The following is a 25652-nucleotide window of genomic DNA, read 5'->3' as shown; positions in this document are numbered from 1 at the left end:
CCGTTGGCACGTCCGACTCCACAAGGCTCCATGCCAACCCCCAGTATGCCTATGTGGCGTACCCCGACGGCCACCAAGATACTGTTCCCTCAGGGACCTGGTACCAGCAGGTTCCACACATACACACTTCTCCGGCCCGGCGTCACCCTCCCCTACCCCGGCGCTCCCAGCATTAACCCCACCAGGACCATCCGTCCTTCCCCTGCCCACGCCAGAGGATGAAGAGGATTTTGGCACGCTCCTGGAGTCACCCAACATCAGGCCAGCATCAACATCGCGAGCATCGACATCGCCGCTACCGCTACGTTGCCCCCCAGCGAACATCAAGGCACCAGACCGGTTAAATCTCTAACTGGCACCGGACTTCAAAAGACTTTTTTTTTCCTGATAAAACACTGTACATAAATTCACTACTATATATAGTTCTCCACTACCCCCGCCGGACTCATTTTTAACAGGGTGTGAATGTGGTAAACCACTGTTACACCTGTATTAGGTGATGTAAGGTAGGACCTGTACTACAGGTTCACTGGTAGTCCCTGCCTGCTGGCTCCGCCCAGTGGGAGGAGTATAAATATGTGTGTCCTCCATTCAGCAGCCATTTCACCAGCTGCTGTGGGAGGCCACACATCTTAGAGCAATAAAGCCTCAGTTGTATCCAACTCTAGTCTTTGTACAATTGATCGTGCATCAAATGGAATTTCAGCTTGGCCAAGGAAGGAAGTTGGTTTGAATCAATGATTTGTAATAACAGGGTTTCTCCAGCGAGGATTGATTACAGTGCACCTGATTAATTAGAGTACGCTCACATTGCAGAGAGACTGTGGTACATGTTCAATACTTGACATAGTAAACCACAATAAACAGTGCTGGGTTCTGTGCCAGAGCTTGCAGATAGATAACCTGTAGCTTCTGCCAGAGATATAAGTGGCTGAAATGCATGGAATCTGAGCCTGTAACAACCACCTGTGTGTGTGAGAATTCTCTTAGAAATATAGAAATTAGGAGCAGGAATAGGTCATTCCCATTGCAATTCACCCACATTTAGTCAGATTTTTGGAGCCAGGGGTGAAATGCGCGGAGGAAGTGAAGTGTGGGATCTGATGACGGCAGCAAGCCCGGCCTCAAGAGGGATTGCGCACCATTTTTACAGAGCGCCCCATTCTAAAAGTGAGAGTGTCGGCCTCCCAACCACACAATGTCGCAAGCATTTGGGGTTCAGTGCCCCCCCCCCCCCCTCCCCACCGTCACCATCCACGGCAGGATCTAACCCCTCTCTCCCCACCCCCCCACCCCCAACCGCCCCCACTCCCAGGATCGCTGGTATCCTCACAGAGTGAACTGTCCGAGAGACATGGTTCAGTCTCAGTATGCCTTGGTTGAGGTTGTCGAGACCATGCTGAAGACAAGGGGGGGCCACTAGGATTGGCAGCATCTGATGACGGTGGCACCTCCGGTGCTCACACCGGCCTCCCCACTGTTCCATGGAGTAGCCCGTGAGCCAGCTTGAAGCCCGGGGGAGGAGGGAGTAATGGGGCCCATACTGATACCTCTGCCAAGGTTAACACAGGGCGGCGGGGGGGAGGGGGTGAGACAAGCAGCATGCTGCCTCCATTTCTGATGTGCTGTCTGGGAACACCTGGAACAAGTGGCGGGCCACGCAAGGTTCGCAAGGTAGATTACACAAAAGCTGGCACAGTGTATTAAATAGTAGAAAGTAAGGGGGAAGGGCACACATCAGTGTAAATAATTACAATTAAAATCTTTTGCGCCACCAGTCCATTCTGCCTCTACCCTCTGTTCCACAGGCATGAGGATGGGTTGGGGCTGAGTGTTGTGTGGTAGTCGGGTGGGGTTTGTGAGGGGGGGGCGGTGCCCATGAACAGAATGTCTGACATGCCTACATCCTCACCGAGAGGTTGTCAGGCTCTGAAACGGCAGTGTGAGTGCTCCTTGTTTGACAACATTCCCAGTAATTGAGCCCTAACCATTCACCGCCTCCCAACAACCACACCCGGCCTCAACATTCTTGGTGATATGAGAAGGAATTTGCCAACACACATACAGGGATCTCTCAGGGAGACAGTAGACTGTTACCTTAGAGACATAGGTCAAACTTTTGTCAATGAGGAGCACCAGAGCTCTTCTCACAGCAAGGCACCCTGCGTCCCGCAGACAAGACCCACTGATACTGCCAACCTAGGCCCAACACCCTCTGGTGATGCTGGTATGACACTCGGAGGGGAAAGGAGTGGGAAGCCTGGGGGAAGATTGAGTGAAGGACTAAGGGGGAGGGAGGGGATGTGAGGCTCAGGGACTGTGGATTCTTGGTGGGGAGAGTGTTGAAGTGGGCATGGGTATAGGTAGGACAGCGCAGCCTCCTGTTCGGTAAATTAGGAGGTGATGAGGTTGTCCTGTGTGCGACGACCCTGCATCACATGTTGGGCGGCCTGCTGTGCCAGCTCTGGCTCCACACCCAGGTGTTCCTGGACACACCTTGTCCTCCTCGTCAGATGAAGCCTGCCATTCTTCCTTCTCCTCCAGCATGTCACCCTCTGCTACGGGATGCTATCGTGCACACAGCTATCCGCCACAATCATACATCATAGAATTTACAGTGCAGAAGGAGGCCATTCGGCCCATCGAGTCTGCACCGGCTCTTAGAAAGAGCACCCTACCCAAGGTTAACACCTCCACCCTATCCCCATAACCCAGTAACCCCACCCAATTTGCATCACCAATACTAAGGGCAATTTTGGACACCAAGGGCAATTTAACATGGCCAATCCACCTAACCTGCACATCTTTGGACTGTGGGAGGAAACTTGAGCACCCGGAGGAAACCCACGCACACACGGGGAGGATGTACAGACTCCGCACAGACAGTGACCCAAGCCGGAATCGAACCTGGGACCCTGGAGCTGTGAAACAATTGTGCTATCCACAATGCTACCGTGCTGCCCGTCGAGACCCTCCGAGACCCTCTGAGTGCACCAGTATGTATGTGTCGTGCATGCTGCCTGGATATTGGGTGCAGGCATGCATGATGTGCAGCTGGCGGTCGATACCAACTGCACATTCATGGAGTGGTACACCTTCCTAATGATGTAAGGCAGCCCTTTTCGAGCCGATGCTTGCATGCCATCGATCATCCCTGGACCTGGGGCATGCCAACAATGGCGGCTAATCATGCTGCCCAGCCATCCTGGCGGGCCTGGTTCAGGTTGAAGGTGATGTATGTAGACAGCCCTTACAGCGCCGTTGCACCTTTGTGCGGACAATTACGGTATCCCACACATGTCCCCACTTGAGCCCTGGAATCAGCCAGAGTATAAAAGTTCAACTTGACAGCCACCAGGAGCGGGAATGTCAGCAAGATGAGGGTTCCCTTGACCATACAATGCCACCAGGTTACATGGCCACCCTCAGTTGTACAACTACGCTACCCTCAATATATCCCCCCCCCCCACCTTGCCACAATCAGTGTTAGCGAGAGGCTCTGTGACCCCTGTCCTATGTCTCCCAGTGTGGTCCACTGTGGGTCTCCTCACTGGGTGAGCCTTGTGCCCTCCCGCCAGATGGGTGGCATCTGGTTGTGTGGTGGAGACGTTTATACAGTGCAGCCATCGTTTCCATGCTAATAGGCTGGTGGGCAGGTCCTACAGATGGGGGTAAGCAAGAGATGTGTGAGTTTGTGGTAGCTTAGCTGCAGTGTTATGTGGAGCATGGGTTTTATATACAGGTTGTGACAGGGAGATGGTCAGATTTCCTAGCCGGGGACAGGATGTATGGGATTGGCGTGCAGTGAACAGGCAGGGCTTGGGGACATCTTATGATCCTCACGGGTGGACAGCTGAGAGTGTCACTGGTGAGGCTGTTACTCTGAGAGGGGCAGCGTGCTAGGGAGGGGTCCAGCGGCGCCGGTTATGTATCCATTGTTTGGGGTGAGCTCTGCTGATCCCTTGCTACCTGTAGTGTGGAGCAGCACTTTGAAGGGGCGCAGTGAGTATCTCTAACACCTGGTGGGGTGGACATTGAACACTGCCATGGCCATGGCCTTGCTGGGATATGAGGGTCTCCATGCGGGCTAAATGTGTTGCCATATGATCTGTGCTCCTCAAAGCATTTCCAGGATCCTGTGGGCAGTCAGCTGTGTGGATGTACAGCAGCAATGGGGATCTGACCAGGGCACCCCAGTCCTGAGGGGGCACACCCCGTGTTCACACACCTGCTGCAGAATTGTTCCCGGCTACTTCCAGGAGTCCAGGCTTACAGCCCCCAGCAAGCACGACATGTTTAAAAGTCACTTACCTCCTTTCTCCCCCTCAACAGACATGGCGCCTGGTCCTCGCTTGTATATATTTGCAGCAAATCATGCCCACATGACTCCCAGCTATGAGGGGTGGAGCATTGCGATAGGGGTGGAGATTCGGGCTTCCAGCCGGTGAATAAGATTTAAATCCATGATTTGCATGGTGCTGCAAGCGAGGTCGGGAAGGTCACTGGGGTCGGCCTCGGGTAGCGGAGCATCACAACCGATCTGGTGCTCGGCGCAGAACCTGCTTTTAGCCCGAGGCGCTTGCCTCGCCTCCAGATTAAATAACTCCGCTACCCGTGGTGGTTGGCGGACAATCCACCTCTAGTCGTGATTCCTGCCAGCCTCACGCTGCACCATATGGGGGTGGTGGGGGGGGGATAATGTTGGGAGCTGGGGGAGTCCGGCTTTAAACTCACCAAGTGTGAACCAGATTGCGTCAGGTCCCAGGGGCCGGGAACATGGCGCTCCATACGGTGCGCAGGGCAAAGCCCGCTTAGGAGCTCTCCCCACTATTCCTGGAGAACAGCAGGATGTGAGCTGGGAGCAACGTGGCAGAAGAATCTCCCCACCAATATTTTGGCCTCAACTGCTTTCTGTGGTAGTGAATGCCACAGGCTCACCACTCTCTGTGTGAAGAAATTCCTCCTCATCTCAGTCCTAAATGGTTTACCCCGTATCGTTAGACTGTGACCCCTGGTACTGGACATACCCACCCTTCCTGAATCTACCCTGCCTCACCTGTTACAATTTTATAGGTATCTACGAGGTCTCGCCCCACACACTTCATTCTTTGAAACTCCAGCGAATATAATCCTAGCCGACTCAATCTCTCTTCGTACGTCAGTCCTGCCTTCTCCGGAATCAGACTGTTAAACCTTCACTATATTCCCTCTTTCACAGGAACATCATTCCTGAGAGAAGGAGAGCAAAACTGTGAACAATATTCCAGGTATGGCCTCACCAAGGCCCTGCATAATTTCAGCAAGATACCCATGCTCCTGTACTCGAATCCTCTCGCTATGAAGGCCAACATACCATTTGCCTTCTTTACCGCCTGCTGCATCTGCATGTTTACTTTCATCGACTGGTATACAAGGACACCCAGGTCTTGTTGCACATTCCACTCCCTCAACCTTTAGCCATTCAGATAATAATCTGCCTTCCTGTTTTGCTACCAAACTGGATAACCTCACATTTATCCACTTAATCCCGCATCTGCTATGCATTTGCCCACTCACTCAAATTGTCAAAATCACACTGAAGGATCTCTCACAGCTCATCCTCCAACCTAGCTTTGTGCCATCTGCAAATTTGGAGATATTGGGCGCGATTCTCTGACCCCCACGCTGGGTGGGAGAATCGCGGGAGTGCCGGGCGATTCACGTCGCGCCACGCCGCCCTGGCACCCGCACGTGATTCTCGCACCCCCCCCCAAAACGACGTGTCGTGTTTTACGACAGGCCGCTGGGAGAATCGCTGCTCGCTGTTTCTAACGGTCCGGCCCGGATAGGCTGAGCAGCCTGCCTAATCCGACCGGTTCACGCGGCGCCAACCACACCTGATCGCTGCCGGCGTGAACAGCGCGCGACCGCTGCGTGTGGGGCCTGTGGGGGGGGGGGGGGGGGGGGAGAGGATCGAGCACCAGGGGGGTGCTCAGGAGGGTTCTGGCCCGCCTTGAAACAATGGGAGCCCCAGCTCCAGAGATGACTGCTGTTGCCCTCAGAGGGGAAACACAGGGTCGCCTCCAGCTTGAGGTTAGATTTCAATATTTTTAAAATCTCAGGCCGCACCTATGAGGCCACTCGCGAGGAGGGGAAACTCTTCCAATAGGATGGCTGGTGGCAGCAACTGTGACTCACTGATGGCTGTGGTTCTAGTGGCAGGGTGTTAGCATACAGCAGGCTTCACAGGCCTACCAGGCAGACCACTGACAAGCTGCTTTCAAGCACTTGCCCATCTTGGCCCTCTGTGGGTGTGGAAGGGCTGTCCACTGCTCCTAGCAACGGCCCCAGTCAGCCCACAACTTAATTATGCAAATTGACAACTCACCACTGCCGGGTACTTTTAGACATTTGTCTCGGCGCCAACCCTGAAGCTTCGGCCAGCTTCAGCCCATAAACAGCAAAGCCAATGTTACTATTAATTCAAATCTCTTCCTAGTGGAAGATACAATCAAGAGAGATTGCTTTTTCGTGGGTGGCAGGTATTGAGAAGAAATATCTCTGACTAATGTTTTGTGACTTATAATGCGATATCCTAACACAGTTAATAATGTAGATCCAGGCACCCTTTAAAGAAGGTCACAAAATGTAGGGCTACAGAGGAGCTCACTGATCAACGCCTGCCATAGACAGTCCTCAGCCAGAGGGCTCCTTTCCTGTTTAACTGCATATTTGTGCATTCTAAGCAATGGAAAATTGATGCTGTTTCCTAGTCACTTATGGCTTTTAGAAGCTTGCACAGTGAAGCGTTGGCATCATCATACACAAGTTTCATCTTGTTCGAATTACAGAAATCTAAGGTCAGTTTTCCACTTAATAAATGAAAATGTAAGAATATACAGTGTTTGTTTTCTTGGTAAGACATCAGTAGATCAAGCTCCAAGCAACAGGATCAAACACTCGTGTAATCGGTACCACACCCATAGCAACTGACATTGGAACAAGATTACTTGAATTTAAAGCATAATGCCAATTATGAAAACTGTCAATTATGCTGTTATATTAGCCACCCATTTAACAGATTAAATGAAGTCCAGGCTTTTAAAATAATGAAGCAACTGATATGGGGCATGCTGTGGCTAAATACATTAAAGAACTAATAAAATGAGCCAGAGAGATTTCAAGACAAGGTCGTTCAGAAAAATAACAGATTAAGAATAGACGTTGTTAAATTAAGAAGAAGATTGTTAAATGTTGGCTTGTTGAAGCATTCAAATATGACTCTGAGCGATCCCTATTTCACTAAGGAGTGCTAAAATGGCCTTCGATGTGTCAGTAAAAGGGTAACTTAAAACTTGGGGCTGGATTCTCTGCACCCCGCTGCCGAAATCACGGCCGGCACAGGGGCGGACAATCCATATTCCCGCAAGAAATTGGGACCGCTGCCGGTTCCCCGCTTCTGAAGGCCCCCAGAAGCAGAATACTCCCCGCGGCCTGGGGCCTACCTGGGGCCATTGCCAGAGGCCTGCTTGGCCATTCTGCTCCCCCGAATGGCCAAAGTCCCGATGGCATGGATCCAATGTGGTCCAGCTGATTTGGAGACTCAGTCCGCGGTAGCCCTGGCTGAGAGAATCCAGCCCCATAACTTTCCTAAATACAACAAGCTACACTGGGCCATATGACCTAATGAATTCCTCATTGTGTTCTTGCAGAATTCCATTAACTAGTCGAACTAAGGGTAGACATAAGGGAATATAAATGTGAATCCCCAGACAGGAAGCTCTTAATCTCAGCCATATTGTGAAATTGAATGGTGAGTAGAAGACGGGTGCTTCTCTTTAGAGACAATATGAGTTTAAGAGAATATGGGAGAAATAAACATTTAACCCAGCCCATTACCTCTAAAGACAATGAACGCGATTTAATGGCCGCGTGTGATAGAGCGAGAGTGAGACTTGGCCGTAGGTCGTGGTAGAAGCCAAAATTGAGAGATGCATAGGCGCCGACCGGTTTGCGATCTAACCGGCATGCTCCCATTGGCGAAATCAGGATCCTGCCATGGCGCGGGGAGAAACCAATAATTACCACTTAAAGCCAATCTCCATACAATTAATGGGAACGACCTCCGGTCTAATGGCCTCCCGTGTGTGGTGAATGAGATGCACACGGTATTATAGTTACCAATGTCACTCTGTTCTAAGTATATATATGTATCAATATTTTAAGTGCAGTTGCACTACCTGACCACCGGGGGAGTAGCTCTGGGAGTACTTGAGAGTTTGTACTGGGCTCCCCCCTTGGCTCCGCCCAGAACTCCTCCCCCTGGAGCTGCTGTATAAAGATCCATGCCACAGAGTCAGCCAGCCAGTTCACCGAAAGTTCAACGGCTAACAGGCTGGCTCTGTTGTAAGTATATTAAAACCGCTATTCTAATCCTACAAGCACGTGTCCGTAGAATTGATGGTTCCATCACCGTGATCTAATCACCTCCCCAGCAAGTGGTCATGCAGGCACTGATTAGTACATCTTTATAAAAATGTGAAGCTGCCGGAATTGGGACCCACACACTGAGGGCCCAGCTGGCCAACAGGCCAGTGCGGGACCCAGGCAGGGAGGCCGGTGGCAGCCCAGGGTGTACAGGCGTCACTGGTCTTTCGAACAGATGATGGGCAGAGTGTGCCGTAGTGGGCTCCACCTCAACAAGGGATGGTGTGGCACCCATGCCTTGTCCTTGCGGAGGAAACCCGCTCCCGGTGGCCATCAAGACCCTGAACCTCCAAGCTCAGGGTCATTCCATGGCTCAAGCAGGGGCTTGTGTGGTATCTCACAAGCTACAGCCCACAGTGTATCCATGAGATCATGGATTGCATGAAAACCGGATTGCAGCTCACTGCCTGCAAAGCTGGATTTTTCACCACATTGTGCAGCACTCTGTGGAAAAAAAAGTGGCAGCATGGCTCACGTTGCCAGTTTGGAAGGCGTGGCTGCAAAATGCCAGCATTACAGGGAATCCCAAGATCCAGGTACCCGGGGCTGGATTCTCCGATTCTGGGGCTAAGCAGGAGTGGCAACATTGGCGTTTTACGCCAGAAAAAGTGGCGTAAAGCAGCCACTGATTTCCCATTTTGCTGGGGGTTAGCATGCTGGCAGCAGTCTCTTGCTGCCGATATGGCCTGAACAATTGCCGGGCCCATCCCCCTCAGTGCCCCCAGCCCCGACTAAAGTCCCCTCTGCTCGCGGACCAGCCCTCCCCCGACTGTGATGGTGCTTGGCTGCGTCCGCAGCCGCCACGCCGAGTTCCCAACGGATGAAGCCACACGCGACCTACGCTGTTGAGAACTCGGCAAGTCGGGGGCGGCACATCGGGGGCGGACCTCAAGCAAAGTCCAGAAGCCGTTGATACGTGGCATGGCATCCTTTGCGAGAACGCCGCTTTGGATGTAGTGAAACCTCACGAAAGCGGCGCCACCCCCAATTTGGTCGGGAACTTTGATTCTCCGGCCGAACACGATTTTGGCGTTGGCGACCAGAGAATCCAGGCCCTGATCTCCAATAAAAGGAAAACAGTAACAGCCCCACTCCCCCGCCGGCACGGGGGACCTCCCCCCAAATGGATAAGGGAATCCCTCACAATGGAGCTCCCCAAAGCGTTCCCTCACCCGGCACTGCCCCCAGTCAATCCACCCCCGGCACTCCCAGGCATGTACCTCTCCCCTCGGGGACTATCCTTATCTGTGCGCCTCTGCCTGGTTCCCGCTTTTAAAAACCTGTCACCGACCTGACGGCGGAGATCCCAATGTCAGGGGATCATGCAGCGGGGATGTCCTTCAATAACATTACAATTTACTTAAATCAATTTTGTGCCCTTTCTGGGTCTAAGACACCGGCGGGAAGGGGCGGGACAAATCTGAAAACGAGATCTCGTTTGTGGGGATTCCTGTTTTCTGTTTCCAGCAGGATTTTGCACCCACATTGTCTCTTGCGCCCAGAAAATCCCGATCTTTTTCTTCCACTGTGTATCTGCTGTGTTTCCTCTTATGGAAAAAGTAGCAACATGGGTGAAATCCTAGTCTTCAATAAATTGAGCAAGTATGTCCCATATATAAGCTACCACATCCATTTTGCATTTTTGCCTTTTTTTGCTGAAGTTCATAAAGACTGATACTTCACCCCGACAAAGTTATTCTCAGTGTTAACTTTTCCATCATATCCTCCCTGTCTGAAGTATTATGATTCAAACTGGTCAAATTTGTTTGTAAATGCCTTCATGTTGTTGAGTTTCAATAGAACTTTTATGTTTTCTTATTGCACGTTACAGAGCAGAACATTACCCTATTTTCATAATATTTAGAAAGATGGGTATAAAATTTTAATATTGACCATTATGCAACAAATCAGAATATGGCACCCAAGTTGAACATTAACAAGGAAAAGAATATTGCTGTACAGGTACGAGCAAGCAAAATAGGAGCAGGTTTAGACCACTTGGCCATTCGAGGCTGCATCTCCATTCACTAAGATCATGGCTGATCTGACTGCAATCTCCCGATACCCCCGATAACCTTTCACCCCCTTGTTTATGAAGAATCTAGCTACCTCTTCATCATGTCTTTTTTCTGTACCATGTCATTAACGCATCTATGAGTTATTTCATCTATAAAACATGGTGGGCGAGATCCTCTGGCCTCCCTGCGGCATGTTTCTCCGAGGCAGGAAGCTTGTCAATGGGATTTCCCATTGAGTCCACCCTCCGCTGGGAAACCTGCGGCGGTGGGGGGGGGGGGGGGGGGGAGGGGGAGGGGGGGGGGGGGGGGCTCTGTCGGCGGAACTGGAAGATCCCACCAGCGTGAACAGGCGGAGGATCGTGCCCGATGTCTATGCCACCAATTTCAGCAGAGAGGTTGTAGAACATTTAACTTGATTGGACATTTTCTTACTATTGCCATACTTCTTTCAATCGTCCTGAAATTAGAAATAAAGTAAGCTTTCATCAAGGGGCCTGAAATATTGAAGTGATCTTTCCTCATTCTTAAGATGATTAGATATTATTTTGCAAATCACACACCTGGGGGAAGCAGAGGTCAACAAAATCACTTACTGGGAATCGAGACATGCACTTTCATGAATTTCCGTCCATTCATTTTAACCTTCATGAACTGATCAAATTACCTGCTGCTCAATATTTGTCGAGGTCTCATTTACACTGTCGATGGTGCTGCTGCTTGTTTCACTCATGTCTTCTGAATAGTGGCTCTTGTTCAAATGTTTCTGATGCCTATTAAATAAAATCTACATATATTATCGAAGCTCCACATATGGTCAATGATAATCTGATCAAGGTGTTTAAGACATTCAAAGGATTTGGGGTGCAGAAATGCTGGGCAGTATTTAACGGAGGTGCTGGGAACCTCACCTCGCCTCTTTTAGGGAAGATCAACCACAGTTGACTGGACAGCGGCGGGATTTCCCAGAGATCACCTGCCGAGAGCTGCCAGCCAATCAGACACAAGCAAATGTATTGAATAGCAGTGCCATTGGCAAGGGCATTGAAGTGTTATGCCCATCCAAGGTCTAAATAGTGTTACTGAATTGCAGGCCATATGGTGGGAGGTGGAGGGGTGGGTGGAGAGGAGGATGGGAGGTCATGGTGGGGAAGGGGCGTTAACAGCAAGGGCAAGTGGTTTGTTCCTCGTGGGCACTTCCCCTTCCGATGCTGGGTTCCTTTATCAAGCACTGAATGGCTTTGACCGAAGGCCCCAGCTGTTCTCTTCCCCAATCCCCCACCCTCCCAGTGCCTGCAATTAACCCTGCAGGGGTGAGCCATGCTCCCAACAGGTTGAGCCGGCTCCCCACACAGTGGCCTGTCACTGGTAGGATAAGGTCCTTAAGTGGGCATTAATTGCTGCTGCACTGGACTTCCCGACGTGGACTGAATAGGGTGGTGGCAACAAGGCAGCGGTACATACCCTCCATCCTCTCATCTAATTAAATAGCCCCCTGCCACCAAACATGCCACAGGGGAGGGTATCAAATTCAGCACACTATTTTGTCTGGTGTGGGTAATCAAGAATGAGAAGATATCTTAAAATTAGTGTGAGGCCATTTAATTAAGAGGGAGATCATGAGATCTTGTGCAAAAGGTAGTAGAAATTTTCTTTCCTGGAAGGCTGCGGATGCTGTGCCAAATGAAATTTCCAATACTGAGATTGACTGATTATTTTAGCTACGAGTAGCAAGTAATATGGAGCAACGGCCATTTCTAGGATTCTATGCAGCTGGTCTGAAGGCTGGGTATATGTCTGTCACTGTGCACCACCTCCAAAGTTCCAAAATCTTTTGTACCAGTTTTTGCCTGCAGAACAAGATGCCGCCTAATGCAAGTGAATAAACCATAAATCACAAGCTAATAATTCCCTCAGAGAGGAACATTCTGGCTGAAGAACAATGGCAGCAGGGACTCAGCCAGACTTCCATTGCACTGTGGTCCAGTTTGTGTACCTGAGTTGCTCTGGCATTTAGTTTTAGCATCTATAAACACATGGACAGGCAACATGTTGAGCCATTTGCTTCGTACCGATATTGTCCACCATTGAAACTAGGTGCAATGTCCTCATTCACGAGAACTTCAGATCAGTCTTTACCAAGATAGAAGATAAAATCTCTAGTGAAAGCAAAGGTAGTTGAGCTAAAAATGGAAATAGTTTAAGTATTAGAAAGGCTTAAAGTTGAGGGGCGCAATTCTCCGCACTCACGACGGTGCGGAGAATGGCGGGGGTCGTAAATTTTTATGGCCACGCTAGTCCGACGCCCTCCCGCTATTCTCCCTCCCCCCACGCCCGACTCCCGACACGAATCGCTGCCGCCGTTTTTTTACGGCCAGCAGCGATTCTCAGCTGGCCGATGGGCCGAATTCCAAGCCCTTTACGGCCGTTTTTACGAACGGCAAACACACCTGGTCTGGCCGTTCGTAAAAACGGCCGTAAAGTCCCGATCTTGGCAACCATGGCACCGATTGGCACGGCAGTACCACGGCCGTGCCAAGGGTGCTATGGGCCCGCGATCGGTGGGCTCCGATCGCGGGCAGCGGGTCCGATTCCCGCGCACTCTTTGTCCTTCCGCCGCCCCGCTGTATCAATTTGCGGGGCGGCTGAGGGGCATCCCGGCCCGCGCATGCGCGGGTTTCGCGTAAATGCGCGATGACGTCATCCGCGCATGCGCGGGTTGGAGTCTTCCAATCTGCGCATGCGCGGCTGACGTCATGCGGCGTCAGCCGGCGCAAACTCTGGCAAGCGGGCTTAACGAAATTCGTTAAGCCCGCGATGCCGGAGTTCACGGCCGCGGCATACTAGCCCCGACCGGGGACCAGAATCGGTTCCTGGTCGGGGAGGGGGAGGCTGGCGTCAAACCCGCCCTGTTTTGACGCCAGCCTTACGATTTCTCCTTGTCTGGGAGAATTGCGCCCGAGAAGTCATCAGGATGGGATGCATTCAAGGATACTGAGGGAATGTAAAAGTGGAAATTATGGAAGTACTGACCATAACCTTCCAATCTTTACACTGGATGCAGTGCAGGAAAGGTTCACTTGGGATGAGAGGCTAAGTAAATTGCATCCAAATTCTCTGAGAGTTCAGAAGAATGAGAGGTGATCTCACTGAAACAGTCAAGATTATGAAGGGGCATCACAGGGTAGATAACAAAGCATCATTTCCCCTGGCTGGGGAATCTGGAACAAGGGGGCACAAGTTCAGGATAAGGGACCGATTATTTAGGACTGAGATGAGGAGAAATTGCTTCACTCAAATGATTGTAAATCTTTGGAATTCCCTACACAGGAGAGTTGTCAATGTGCTATCAGTGAATGTATTCAGTACTGGAATAGGCAGCTTTTTGTCTCCCAGGGAATGAGGGAATATAGGGAGAGGACAGGAAAATGGAGTTGAAGCCTGTTACGAAAACAAAGGTTGTTTTAGCTAAATTATATTTGTGTTGGTAAACATGAGAAATAAGGTATAGTTTTAAGTGGGTTTAATTTATTGTTTCTTTGCCTGGAAGGGTAAAACCTATAGTTAGATTCATGTTTGACAAAGGTGCTAGAATGCGTGGGGCATGATTAAGTTCCAACTGTGTTTCTATTGTGTTTAAATATGGTAATGGCATGAAGAATAAATAAAAGGTATAAACATGCAGATGTTGCTTAGCAACTGGGGTCTTGGAAGGTAGCAAAGCTTTTAAGTTTTACTCAAGCTAATTTGATTGCAGTTGGAGATAGCTAGTGAGACTGAAGGCAACTCCCACAGCTCTGCTAGAGGCAGGTGGTTTTAGAAATTAAAGAGGGAACACCTCTCTCAGTTTTGCTGGAAGAAAAGCCATACTTTGGAGTAATGATTTAAAAAAGATGCCAGAAACCTAAAGTCCAGCAAGTTAAGGAAACAAGAGTAATTAAGAGAAGTGCCCAAGACATCGGTGTTAAATGAATAGAGACCAAAGTATTGTTCAGTAGAATTCAAGGAAGAGTAAACAAAGTATTCTGAGTTAAGTAAACAATTGCAGCAACCAAATTTAAAGTGGGACAGCAGCCTTCAAAGGTAATGCCATGTTAATACAGTCTGGTCATCAAGAGTGAAAGCAATTGTGAGCAGTTTGTCCAACAGTCAAGGCAAAGAAATCCTAAAGGGGTTGGTGTAAAATCCTGAACTGGATTCACTGTTAAAAGCAGAGCAGAAATTTTGTTTAAAAGTATAATTCGGAAAACCTAGTCTGAATTTTGGAATGTGAAGTGCCAATGAAAAGCATTATTGTGAGAGAAGATTTTATAGCGTATTTTGGGGATTGGAGTTTAGAAGCACGCATGTGATCATCATCTGGGAGGATTCTGAGAAGAAATCCACAGACACAAACTTGAGTCCAGAGCAAAATCCGTGTATTTGACAATAGTCATCCTGTGTGCTTAAAAAGGACTTTGTGCGTCAATTAGACCTTTGTAGCTTAAAATGTACTTTGTAATCTGTGTTAATTTTAAAATATGTGTGTATTTGTTAGCTAAGGGGGGGGGAGTAAAGGAGTATTGTATAATAATGCAACTTTTCACATCCAATAAAAAAAATATTGTTGTTGAAACTAATTAGGGGTCCTGTGACTCTGTCCCTCTATGATTTATAAATAAAATAGTAACAGTTACGGTATTTTTGAGCCAGGGTTCCTGGCTCTTTCTGGGATCATTCCATCCAGTTATAGCATCAACAGGGATCATATTGAATGGCGGAGCAAGGCTCAACATGGGCCACATGGTCTACCTCTAATGTTCTTCAGATACGGGGGTGGGTGCCTGGGTGCTGGAGGATTGCAAATGTTACATTGCTTGTTCAAAAACAGATGTAAGAATATACCCAGCAACCACAGGCCAATCAGGTTAACCTGGTGAGCGGTAGAAATATAATATAAAATATAATCTCAGAATAATAATCCAAGACAATAAAACAGTCAGGTGGGTACATAGAACATAGAACATAGAACAGTACAGCACAGAACAGAACAGGCCCTTCGGCCCTCGATGTTGTGCCGAGCAATGATCACCCTACTCAAACCCACGTATCCACCCTATACCCGTAAACCAACAACCCCCCCCATTAACCTTACTTTTAGGACACTACGGGCAATTTAGCATGGCCAATCCACCTAACCCGCACATCTTTGGACTGTGGGAGGAAACCGGAGCACCCGGAGGAAACCCACGCACACACGGGGAGGACGTGCAGACTCCGCACAGACAGTGACCCAGCCGGGAACCGAACCTGGGACCCTGGAGCTGTGAAGCATTTATGCTAACCACCATGCTACCGTGCTGCCCTTTTTTTTTAAATAATCAAAGCACTTCATACATACTCCAATCTGTGAAAGAATGCCATTGTTGAGCAGGCTAAATTTGGCAAACATACCCCATTATTTCATAGAATTTACAGTACAGAAGGAGGCCATTCGGCCCATCCAGTCTGTACCAGCTCCTGGAAAGAGCACCCTACCCAAGGTTAACACCTCCACCCTATCCCCATAACCCAGTAACCCCACTCAATACTAAGGGCAATTTTGGACACTAAGGGCAATTTATCATGGCCAATCCACCTAACCTGCACATCTTTGGACTGTGGGAGGAAACCGGAGCACCCGGAGGAAACCCAGGCACACACGGGGAAGATGTGCAGATTCCACACAGACAGTGACCCAAGCCGGAATCGAACCTGGGACCCTGGAGCTGTGAAGCGATTTTGCTATCCACAATGCTACCGTGCTGCCCACGGTGTGAATTAATTAAGAAAATTTTGTTCAAGACAAATCATGTTTAACTAAGTTGGTTGAAATTTTTGATTTGTTAATATGGAAGGTAAGTGAGGGTTATGTAATTGATGTGGTACATAAAGACTTGATAAAACGTAATTTAAATAGACTTGAGAGCAGAATTTAAATCTATGGGATAAAAGGAATAGGAGCAGCACGGATAACAATACTGATGAGTGACAGGAAACAGAAGTTATTGGTAAATAATTGTTTTCTGGGCTGGAGGTTTCTCAGTGATCACTACCAGGATCTCGACTTTTCTTTATGTGTTCAGATCATTTAAACATGGGGGATAATGATAGACTTAAACAAGACAGATACAGTTGGTTGAAATGGTAAATACGTGGCCGATGAAATTTAATGTTGAGAAGTGTGAAGTGATACATTTTGGTAGGAAGAACAAGAAAAGGTAATGTAAAATAAGGTGTACAGTTCCAAGGTCTGCGATCTTCCGGCCATGCTGTGCCTGTAAAGCATCTTGCCGTGGCGCAGCCTGGCCAATGAAAGCTGGGAGACCCCGCTCCCGGGATAAACCCGGCTCACAAAGCCTCCCGAGATTCAACGCAATCTCGCGAGATATTGCAGGAGCAAAGGGGCTTAGAGAAATTTGTGCACAACTTGTTGAAGGTGACAGGGCAGGTTGAGTAAAGGATTAAAATGGGATATAGGATTCTGCATCTTATAAACTTAGACATAGGGTAAATAGATAGCAAGGAAGTAACAATGAACCTTAATAAAACACTGAATAAGCGTTAACTGGTGTATTGTGCCCAGCTCTGGGCACTGTACTTTAGGAAGGCTGTGAAGGTAGGGAAGATAGCGCAGAGAAGATATATTAGAATGGTTCCAGGGATCAGAAACTTCAGTTTCAAGGATGGATTAGAAAAGCTGGGCTATCCTATTTAGAAAGGAGAAGGTTGAGAGGATCAAAAATAGGGGTATTTAAAATCATGAGGGATCGAGGGTTGGAGAGAGACCATCCCCATTAGTGAAAGGGTAGAGAACTAGAAGGGCGCGATCTTCCAGCCATGCTGTGCCTGAAAAGCATCTCGGCGTGACACAGCGTGGCCAATGAAAGCTGGGAGACCCGGCTCCCGTGAGCCACCCGGCTCGCAAAGCCTTGTGAGATTCAATGCAATCTCGCGAGACATTGCAAGGAGAATCCCACAATAGGCGGGATCAGTTTTTGGCAAATATGCATGTTAGAGCGAGGCAGTAAGCCTTAGCCTAATGTGCAGATTTCCAATATACCTGAGGCTTTGGGATTCAGTCCATTTTCCTTCAGCAACTCGGAGGAATGCCGTTTGATACTGGTCCCCAGAAACGGGGAATGGCACACACAGGGGTCTCCAAGGGGATCGGAGGTCCCCAGCTACATGCTCTTTGGGCAGGGTGGTGCCCTGGCACTGCTAGTGCCATCTGGGTACCCTGGCAGCGCCAGTCTGTCACCCTGGCAGCGCCACCTGGGTGCAAGCCTGGCACTGCCCAGATGGTATTGCCAGGGGCACTGCCAGGGTTTCACTATCGAGGTGCCAATCTGTCATTTTCTGTGTGCGATTGGGCCGGGTTTGCCCACTGTGGGTTTTGGGGTCTGAGGGACCTTCCCATGTTGCGTTCGGGATGAGGGGAGGCCGGGGATTTTTTTTTGTGGGCCTTGGAAATCTCTCGCGACAACGGGGAGTTCAGCTGAGTGAAGCTCCCCGTTGTGAAAACGGACTATGTGCGGACTCGGCCACGAGTTCCCTATTTAGGCTCTTTAGTCAACGTGAGTAGCGTTGAATTGCCACGTTTCTCGGCACTTCCCTTTGGGAAGGTTGCGCCCAAAGACACCGATTGAAGGTAATTGGCATAAGAACCAATGGCAACGTGAGGAAAAATATTTTAAATGCACTGAGTGGTTAGGAACTGGAATGCACTGCCTGGGAGTGTGGCACAGGCCAAACCAATCATGGCTTTCAAATGGAAATCGGATAAACATCTGAAGAGAAAAGATAATTGCAGAGCTACAGGGAAAGGGCAGTGAAGTGGGACGAGCTCGGTTGCTGTTGCAGAGCGTAGGCATGGACATGACAGACAAAACTCCCTCCATCTGAGCTGTATCTATTCTATGTTTGCATGATTCTAAGCAGCTTTTTTGATAAGACTTGTCATCGCTTGTTCAACTTTTTCCATTTTCTGTGGACAATTGATATCAGGTTGGTCCTAGTTACCACCTCCTGCCGGCATGTGCTATCGCTCTCCACTGTGAAAGGTGCTCTGGAGTGTCAACCAAAACAAATCATTTTGGGATCCATTTTAGGCAGCAGGCTCCCCACTTCATCATCGATCAAAGGGGGCTCCTGTATAGCACGAGAACTTCATCAGCTCACATCCTGTCTTGTGCCTCCATATTTTATTTTTTTCACCTGAAGACTTGGACCAACCAAAATTGTTTTGCCTCTGGGTTTTTTCCCTTCCTTTTTGCTACCTTACATTTTAACTTTCCATTGATTTTTGGCAGCTGTAAAATAAAATTCCCAAGCATCTGTGGCCACATATTTTTAAATGTCTGTTGCATTCTTTAATTGCAGTGCCAAAATATTCTACATCCCACCTCTGCATGAACTCACAACAGTATGAACATTTCACACTAGGGGCAGAATTTTCATATCTCCGTCCATTTTGGAACGTCGTTGGATGGGATAAAAAAATGGCAGCAGGACCTGATTCCATTTCCGTTGTATTTTAAGGACATGGTAAGCATGCAGATAGCGAGCTGCGTGGAGTAATCCTACCTTTTCCTACTCCATTGTAGGCGTGGACATTTTAGACCCCCCCCCCCCCCACCCCCCACCACCACCGCTATTTCCTTATATCCAGGCCTATTTCAGTAGGCAACATGGTTCACAGAACCTCAGAGAAGTCGTAAACCATTGGGGAAGCAGTCAGCAACGTTTTGGCAGATAAGTACAGAAAGTGTTGACAACTTCACATGTCAAGTAATCTAGAATAATAAGCAAAGTATGATTTATTACAGTGCTTAATAATAGAGCTTTGTTTAAAAAAGATAAGTAACTATTAAATTGGCCAGTATTGTGAAAGCATTCAGATGCAGTTGAGTGCTTTATGCGATGGATGCAGAGCTCTTCTCTTTCAAGATCATTGAAATGAAGATTTTCTTGCCCTGTGGTTCAAACTTTCCTTTGATTGACAGTCCAGCCACCTGTTAAAACCTTTTGAAGTAGTGGAATATATGGTTATTTGTTAACCACTGTGAAATGGAATCCCATTATAAATGCCTGACTGAGCTCCAAACTCCACTATGGATTTAGCTCAGTAGGATTGTTGACATGGCTGTCAAGGAGATTCTGAACTTTGTATTAATTGACAGTTTTATGAGTGATTAATAGTATTAGTCTTTTGAAGAGGTTTTTGAATGGCTGTTTGCTTATTTTGTCAGTGTTATGACCACCTAAGAATATTAAGATTTCAAAGGACGTTTAAAGGGTTGTGTGTTTGATTGACAGTTTTATGAGCTCCTAAGAGGATTAACGTTTTTGAGGCATTTATTTTAATTGATTCTTGTTTATTTTGACAGTTTCATGAGCATCTCAAAGGCCTCCTACAGTTATTATAAAGCTCATCAGTTCTGTCCACAGAGGATACTGGGTGGGTGGAGACCGGGGAATAGAGAGGGCATTAGAGAATGAGGGGGCATGTGGCATGAGGTGTGAGGGGGAATGGGGAGTATTGAGGGAACAGAGGTCTTTGGAGTGTGAGGAGGGTAAGATAATGATGGTTGATGGCTAGGGCGTCGCATATTCGTGTTCAGATCTGGCAAATGTCCTGGTGGATGGAATTTGGCCTTCTAACTTGTCTACCTCATCAACCACCCACCTCTTGTTGACCTGTGGCCTGCTTTGGAAGGCAGTGGCCCCACCACCTGTCTTTCCTGCTGCCCCAGCATGACCTTGGTATGGCTGGACACTGCCAGATAGGAGTCAGGGTCACAACATCAGGGTATGGGCCAACTCATGATTCCCATATCAAGAATAAAAATCAGGGCCTAGGAGTTGTTATTAATGTGCAAAAAGAATATCGAAAGATTTTGGCCATATATAGAACACATACACATAAAACACACTGGGCAGCAGTTATTCTGCAGGATCACTGACCGTGAATAATTTGTCGTTAAAAATAGTTTTAAAATATGCATGCTACCCTCTACATTTATGATCAGACAGTACAATCTAAAAACAGTAACCAGTCAATATTTTACTTCCTTTTCTGGCGCACAGCACAATGGCATTGGGTGAATTAAGGAGCAGGATTGGAAATCTGAGTTTCAGAAGGGAGTCAGATTTTCTGATATTCAATTTTTAGGGCCCACATTGGCTCCTGATGAGGCAATGCCTCAATTTTCAAATTCTCTATCCTTGGTTTCAAATCGCTCCCACTTACTGTAAACCACTCCAGGTGCATAACCCTCCAAGATATCTGTCCTCATCTAATTCTGGCCTCCTGAGCATCTCCGATTTAATCGCTTCACCATTGATGGCTGCACCTTCAGTTGCCCAAACCTTCAGTTCGGGAATTCTCTTCCTAACTTCTCTGCACTGTCTATCACTCGTTCTTCTTCCTTTAAGTTTGTCCTACCTCTTTGACCCAGCTTCTGGATTAGCTCCTTATGTGACTTAGCGTCAAAATTTGTTTGACAGCAGTCCTGTGGAGCACAGTGTGATCTTTTATTACATGAAAGGTGCTATATAAGTACAAGTTGGTGTTGTTCTGAGCACAGGATGTATCTATATGATGTTCCAAAAAACATCAGGGGAACGACTGCATAGAGGGAGTGAAACACCTTGAAATTTCAGGCCTGTGAATCATTTTTCCCGACATTGCGATAATATACGGTTATGTTTCCATATTGGATTTCGTCAAGGAAAACATTCCTCCAAAAAGACTGAAATTAACTTTTATGTATTTTGAATCCCAGTTGAAACACAATTCACTGTAACTCATTTCTTTTTTCATACAGCAGTTATACATTATCCAGTGAGACTCACCTGTAGCAGTAAGTAACACACGCTCCCACTGACAGCAGACAGATTATCACTATTATGCACACGGCTATAACCACATTACGCCTCTTCTCTTCCTCAACACGATGCAGTTCCCACCATTGTAAGTCGCTGTATTCACATCGTTCTCCCATGTAGCCTTTAAGACAGCTATTAAAATGAGATAAAAACTATTTATGACCGAGAATACGGAATATCTGCACTCCATGGTAAAAAATATAGTTCATATCAGATTAATGCAATGGAAATTAGTTTGCCTCATGCTTGGCTTCTGCCACAACCCCAAAATTAGAGGGACCCGTTCTGGTGCAGTTGAATAGCCTTTTCCTTATCTCCCTGGAAGTACGCAAAATGGCCAGTGTGCCCGACGTGAAACAGGTGTCAGGTCTCTTGATTATGCTGGACAGCATCCTTAATGTTTGTTTAAGGACACTGGAGGGGGGGGGGGGGCATGGTGGCGCAGTGGTTAGCATTGCTGCCTACGGCGCTGAGGACCTGGGGTAGATCCCGGCCCTGGGTCACTGTCCGTGTGGAGTTTGCACATTCTCCCCGAGTTTGCATGGGTTTCACCCCCACAACCCAAAGATATGCAGGTTAGGTGGATTGGCCATGCCAAATGGGCCCTTAATTGGAAATAAAAATAATTGGGACTCTAAATGAAAAAAAAAGGACGCCGGTGTTCCGAGTTAAATTGAAAATGAGCCGTTTGGCTCTTCCAGTTGTGCAGCAGCCTTACAAGCAGCTCTTAAAGGAGCCCAATAAACAGGCCAGCCTCTATTGTACCAACTGAATATGGAGCGTGGAGGAGTAGAAGTGACTGTTCTATCTCAGCTTGCAACCTTCCCATTGACCGGTCCCCTCTATTGATATCGCAGAGAGCCTGCCTCACCCCTGCCAACAAGCTGCAACAAGGTCACTAACTGATGTGACAGGCCGCTGGTTAAATACAGGCGAGACCCATTGTTGAATTTGCAGGGGCCCCATGCCAGCATGGATAGGGGCACATCAATTGCCTCTCTGGCTTGTCTTCCATTTCAGGCCCAATTCCTCCTTCCAGCCCCATTCATCCCATTGTTTCTCCAAAATCTATATCCAAGTCATTAACATTTTGGTACATGTTCGGAATGTGCAATTTCTTTCATGTCACTTTTCATCCCCAAGTTGAAATATGTTGCTGACTGTCCACTGCTCAGCACCAACTGAATACCTGTCTATAATTCACTGACCATCCATTCTTACACAATGTACCGAATCTTACAATAGATCTCTGTATTTTAAAAGTACGGGCGAGATTCTCCGCACTCCCGACGGTGCGGAGAATAGCGTGGCTCGTAAAATTTTACGGCCACGCTGTTCCGACGCCCTCCCGCTATTCTCCCCCCCCCCCCCCCCCCCCCACGCCCAACTCCCGACACGAATCGCTGCCGCCGTTTCTTTAAGGCCGGCAGCGATTCACAGCTGATAGATGGTCCGAGTTCCCAGCCCTTTACGGCTGTTTTTACGAACGGCAAACACACCTGGTCTGGCCATTCGTAAAAACGGCCGTAAACACTCGCATTTTATAACCATGGCACCGATTGGCACGGCAGTACCACGGCACCGATCGCGGGCAGCGGGCCCGATGCCCACGCACTATTTGTCCTTCCGCCGCCCCGCAGTATCCATTCGCGGGGCGGCTGAGGGGCATCCCGGCCCGCGCATGCGCCGGTTTCGCGCAAATACGCGATGACGTCATCCACGCATGCGCGGGTTGGAGTCTTCCAATCCGCGCATGCGCGGCTGACGTCATATGACACGTCAGCCGGCGCAAACTCAGGCAAGCGGGCTTAACGAAATTCGTTAAGCCCGTGATGCCGGAGCTTACGGCGTCGGGCTGCTAGCCCCGACCGGGGACCAGAATCGGTTCCCGGTCGGGAAGGGGGGGGCCCGGGTTTGACGCCAGCCTTACGATTTCTCCCGTTTTGGGAGAATCGCGCCCTACGTGTATGAATGGACTCATGCATCAACATTCACAATATTGTTTTGCTTCTGACATCATGAGCGCGACGAAGCCGGTGAATAGTGGGATGGGCCAAAAATTAGAACCCAGCTGGGTGCCAAACTAAAAGCAATGCAACCGGCTCGCTCCCATAGGCCAAATTGGGATCCCGCCTTAGCGAGAAACCAAATCACCACTTAAGCCCAATTTCTACACAATTAATGGGAGCCACCCCATATCCAAAGGCATCCCGTGATATAGCTGCCTTCCCAGCAAGTGGCCAAGCTGGCAACAATTATTACTCCTTTTGAAAAACGTGAACCTGCCGGAAGGGCTGCTGCAGAGGCTCGAGGAGGTGAGTAGCCATCTTCGTTCACAGGCAATGAGCCCAAGGGCACTGGGCTTACTGTCCCTGTGGACGGAGGGGGTGGGGGGGGGCAACCAGGAAGGCTGCAGCTCCTGTTGGGGTGGGCCAGCATGGGAGTTGGGGGTATCGGGGCTGGGGAGGGGGTGGAGGGGGGCGGTAGTGGAACGAGTGGGGGGGTGGGCTCGGCAGAGGGAGGGTTAACCATGCACAGGTCCTCATGCCAACCTCTGGATTGTTGTACCCATTCCAGGGGCAATCCTAATCCCTGCCTGTCTGCCCCACCAACTACCCATTGACCACGGAGGCCTCTGGCCAAATGGCTGAAGGCTATTGCTAAAAGTGAGCATTTCACACATCCCAAGTGGATTCTGTATCTTCTATTATTTAATTATTTTTTAGAAGATTTTTATTTTTTATAAATTTAAAATACCCAATTCTTTCTTTCTTTTTCCAATTAAGGGCCAATTTATCATGACCAATTTACCTACCCTGCAAATCTTTTTGGGTTGTGGGGGTGAGACCCATGCAGACACGAGGAGAATGTGCAAAATCCACACGGACAGTGACCCAGAGCCAGGATCGGACCCGGGTCCTTGGTGGCGTGAGGCAGCAGTGCCAACCACTGTGCCAACATGCCGCCCTTGTATCCTCTTTTATAACGTACCTTTTAAGAAGGCAGCAAGGACATCTGGCCAAAGGTTTCAGGGCTACTGTAAACATGTAGATCAGGATCCAATAATATCCAATCAGAATATGATCTGCAATATTGGTTGAGAATGGAAGCCTCTCTTAATGCCAATGAGAAGAGGATCTGGGTCCAGAAGAGCTTCAAACCTGGAAACGATGTTTGAATTTCCTGACAGAATCAAGATGAGTTGGAGTTGTATGAATGACAATTGGCCTGGATTTTGTGGAGACAATGATGATGAAATTGTCAGCGTTTGCTGTCATTACTCCACCAAAACAGGCAGAAGCGTCAGGCATCTGCACATGCAAAGAATAATGTGCAAACCCACAATTGAGACATTGCAATCTGCAATCCCTTAGCCATCAGTGAATTGACAGAAACTTCTATTTTTTGACCTCTTGTTGAATGTGGTGCAACTGGATTTATAATGGACACGATTCTCCCAAAAAATGACAAATACGCCATTTTGGGTATGTTTGGCCAGGTGTTTCCCGAGAAATATGTTATTTTGGGGTGAGATCCGGACCTGGATTCACCCACACTTAGTTGTTTGTTTGGGCCTTGACGAGTCTTTCCCCAATCCAGCCCACATAGGGCGCGATTCTCCCAAAACGGGAGAAATTGTAAGGCTGGCGTCAAACCCGGGCGGGTTTGACGCCAGCGCGCCCCTTCCCGACCGGGAACCGATTCTGGTCCCGGTCGGGGCTAGCAGCCCGACGCCGCAAGCTCCGGCATCACGGGCTTAACGAATTTCGTTAAGCCCGCTTGCCGGAGTTAGCGCCGGCTGACGCGTCATATGACGTCAGCCGCGCATGCGCGGATTGGAAGACTCCATCCCGCGCATGCGCGGATGACGTCATCGCGTATTTGCGCGAAACCCGCGCATGCGCGGGCCGGGATGCCCCTCAGCCGCCCCGCGAATGGATACTGCGGGGCGGCGGAAGGACAAATAGTGCGCGGGCATCGGGCCCGCTGCCCGCGATCGGTGCCCACCGATCGCGGGCCCATGGCACCCTTGGCACGGCCGTGGTACTGCCGTGGCAATCGGTGCCATGGTTATAAAAAGCGAGTTGTTCCCGCCGTTTTTACGAACGGCCAGACCAGGTCTGTTTGCCGTTCGTAAAAACGGCGTAAAGGGCTGGGACTTCGGCCCATCGAACAGCTGTGAATCGCTGCCGGCCGTAAAAAAACGGCGGCAGCGATTCGTGTCGGGAGTTGGGCGGGGGGGGGGAGAATAGCGGGAGGGCG

The 25652-nt window shown here is 48.9% G+C and overlaps 1 protein-coding gene across 2 annotated transcripts in view; it reads right to left on the bottom strand.

Annotated features, from left to right (window-relative positions):
* Positions 1–25652, bottom strand: part of egf (epidermal growth factor) — a 170760-nt gene that overhangs the window by 20008 nt on the left and 125100 nt on the right. For both annotated transcript variants that reach the window (XM_038792155.1, XM_038792156.1), the window contains exons 22-23: positions 21357–21521; positions 11149–11254 (exon numbers count right to left, since the gene is read on the bottom strand). In XM_038792155.1, the coding sequence (XP_038648083.1) occupies positions 11149–11254; positions 21357–21521 (271 nt within the window). The remainder of the gene's footprint in view (positions 1–11148; positions 11255–21356; positions 21522–25652) is intronic.

This window comes from Scyliorhinus canicula, chromosome 3 (assembly GCF_902713615.1).
Source record: "Scyliorhinus canicula chromosome 3, sScyCan1.1, whole genome shotgun sequence".
Lineage (NCBI taxonomy): Eukaryota > Metazoa > Chordata > Chondrichthyes > Carcharhiniformes > Scyliorhinidae > Scyliorhinus > Scyliorhinus canicula.
Note: the sequence above shows the minus strand (reverse complement) of the source record. Positions and strands in the feature narration are given on the sequence as shown.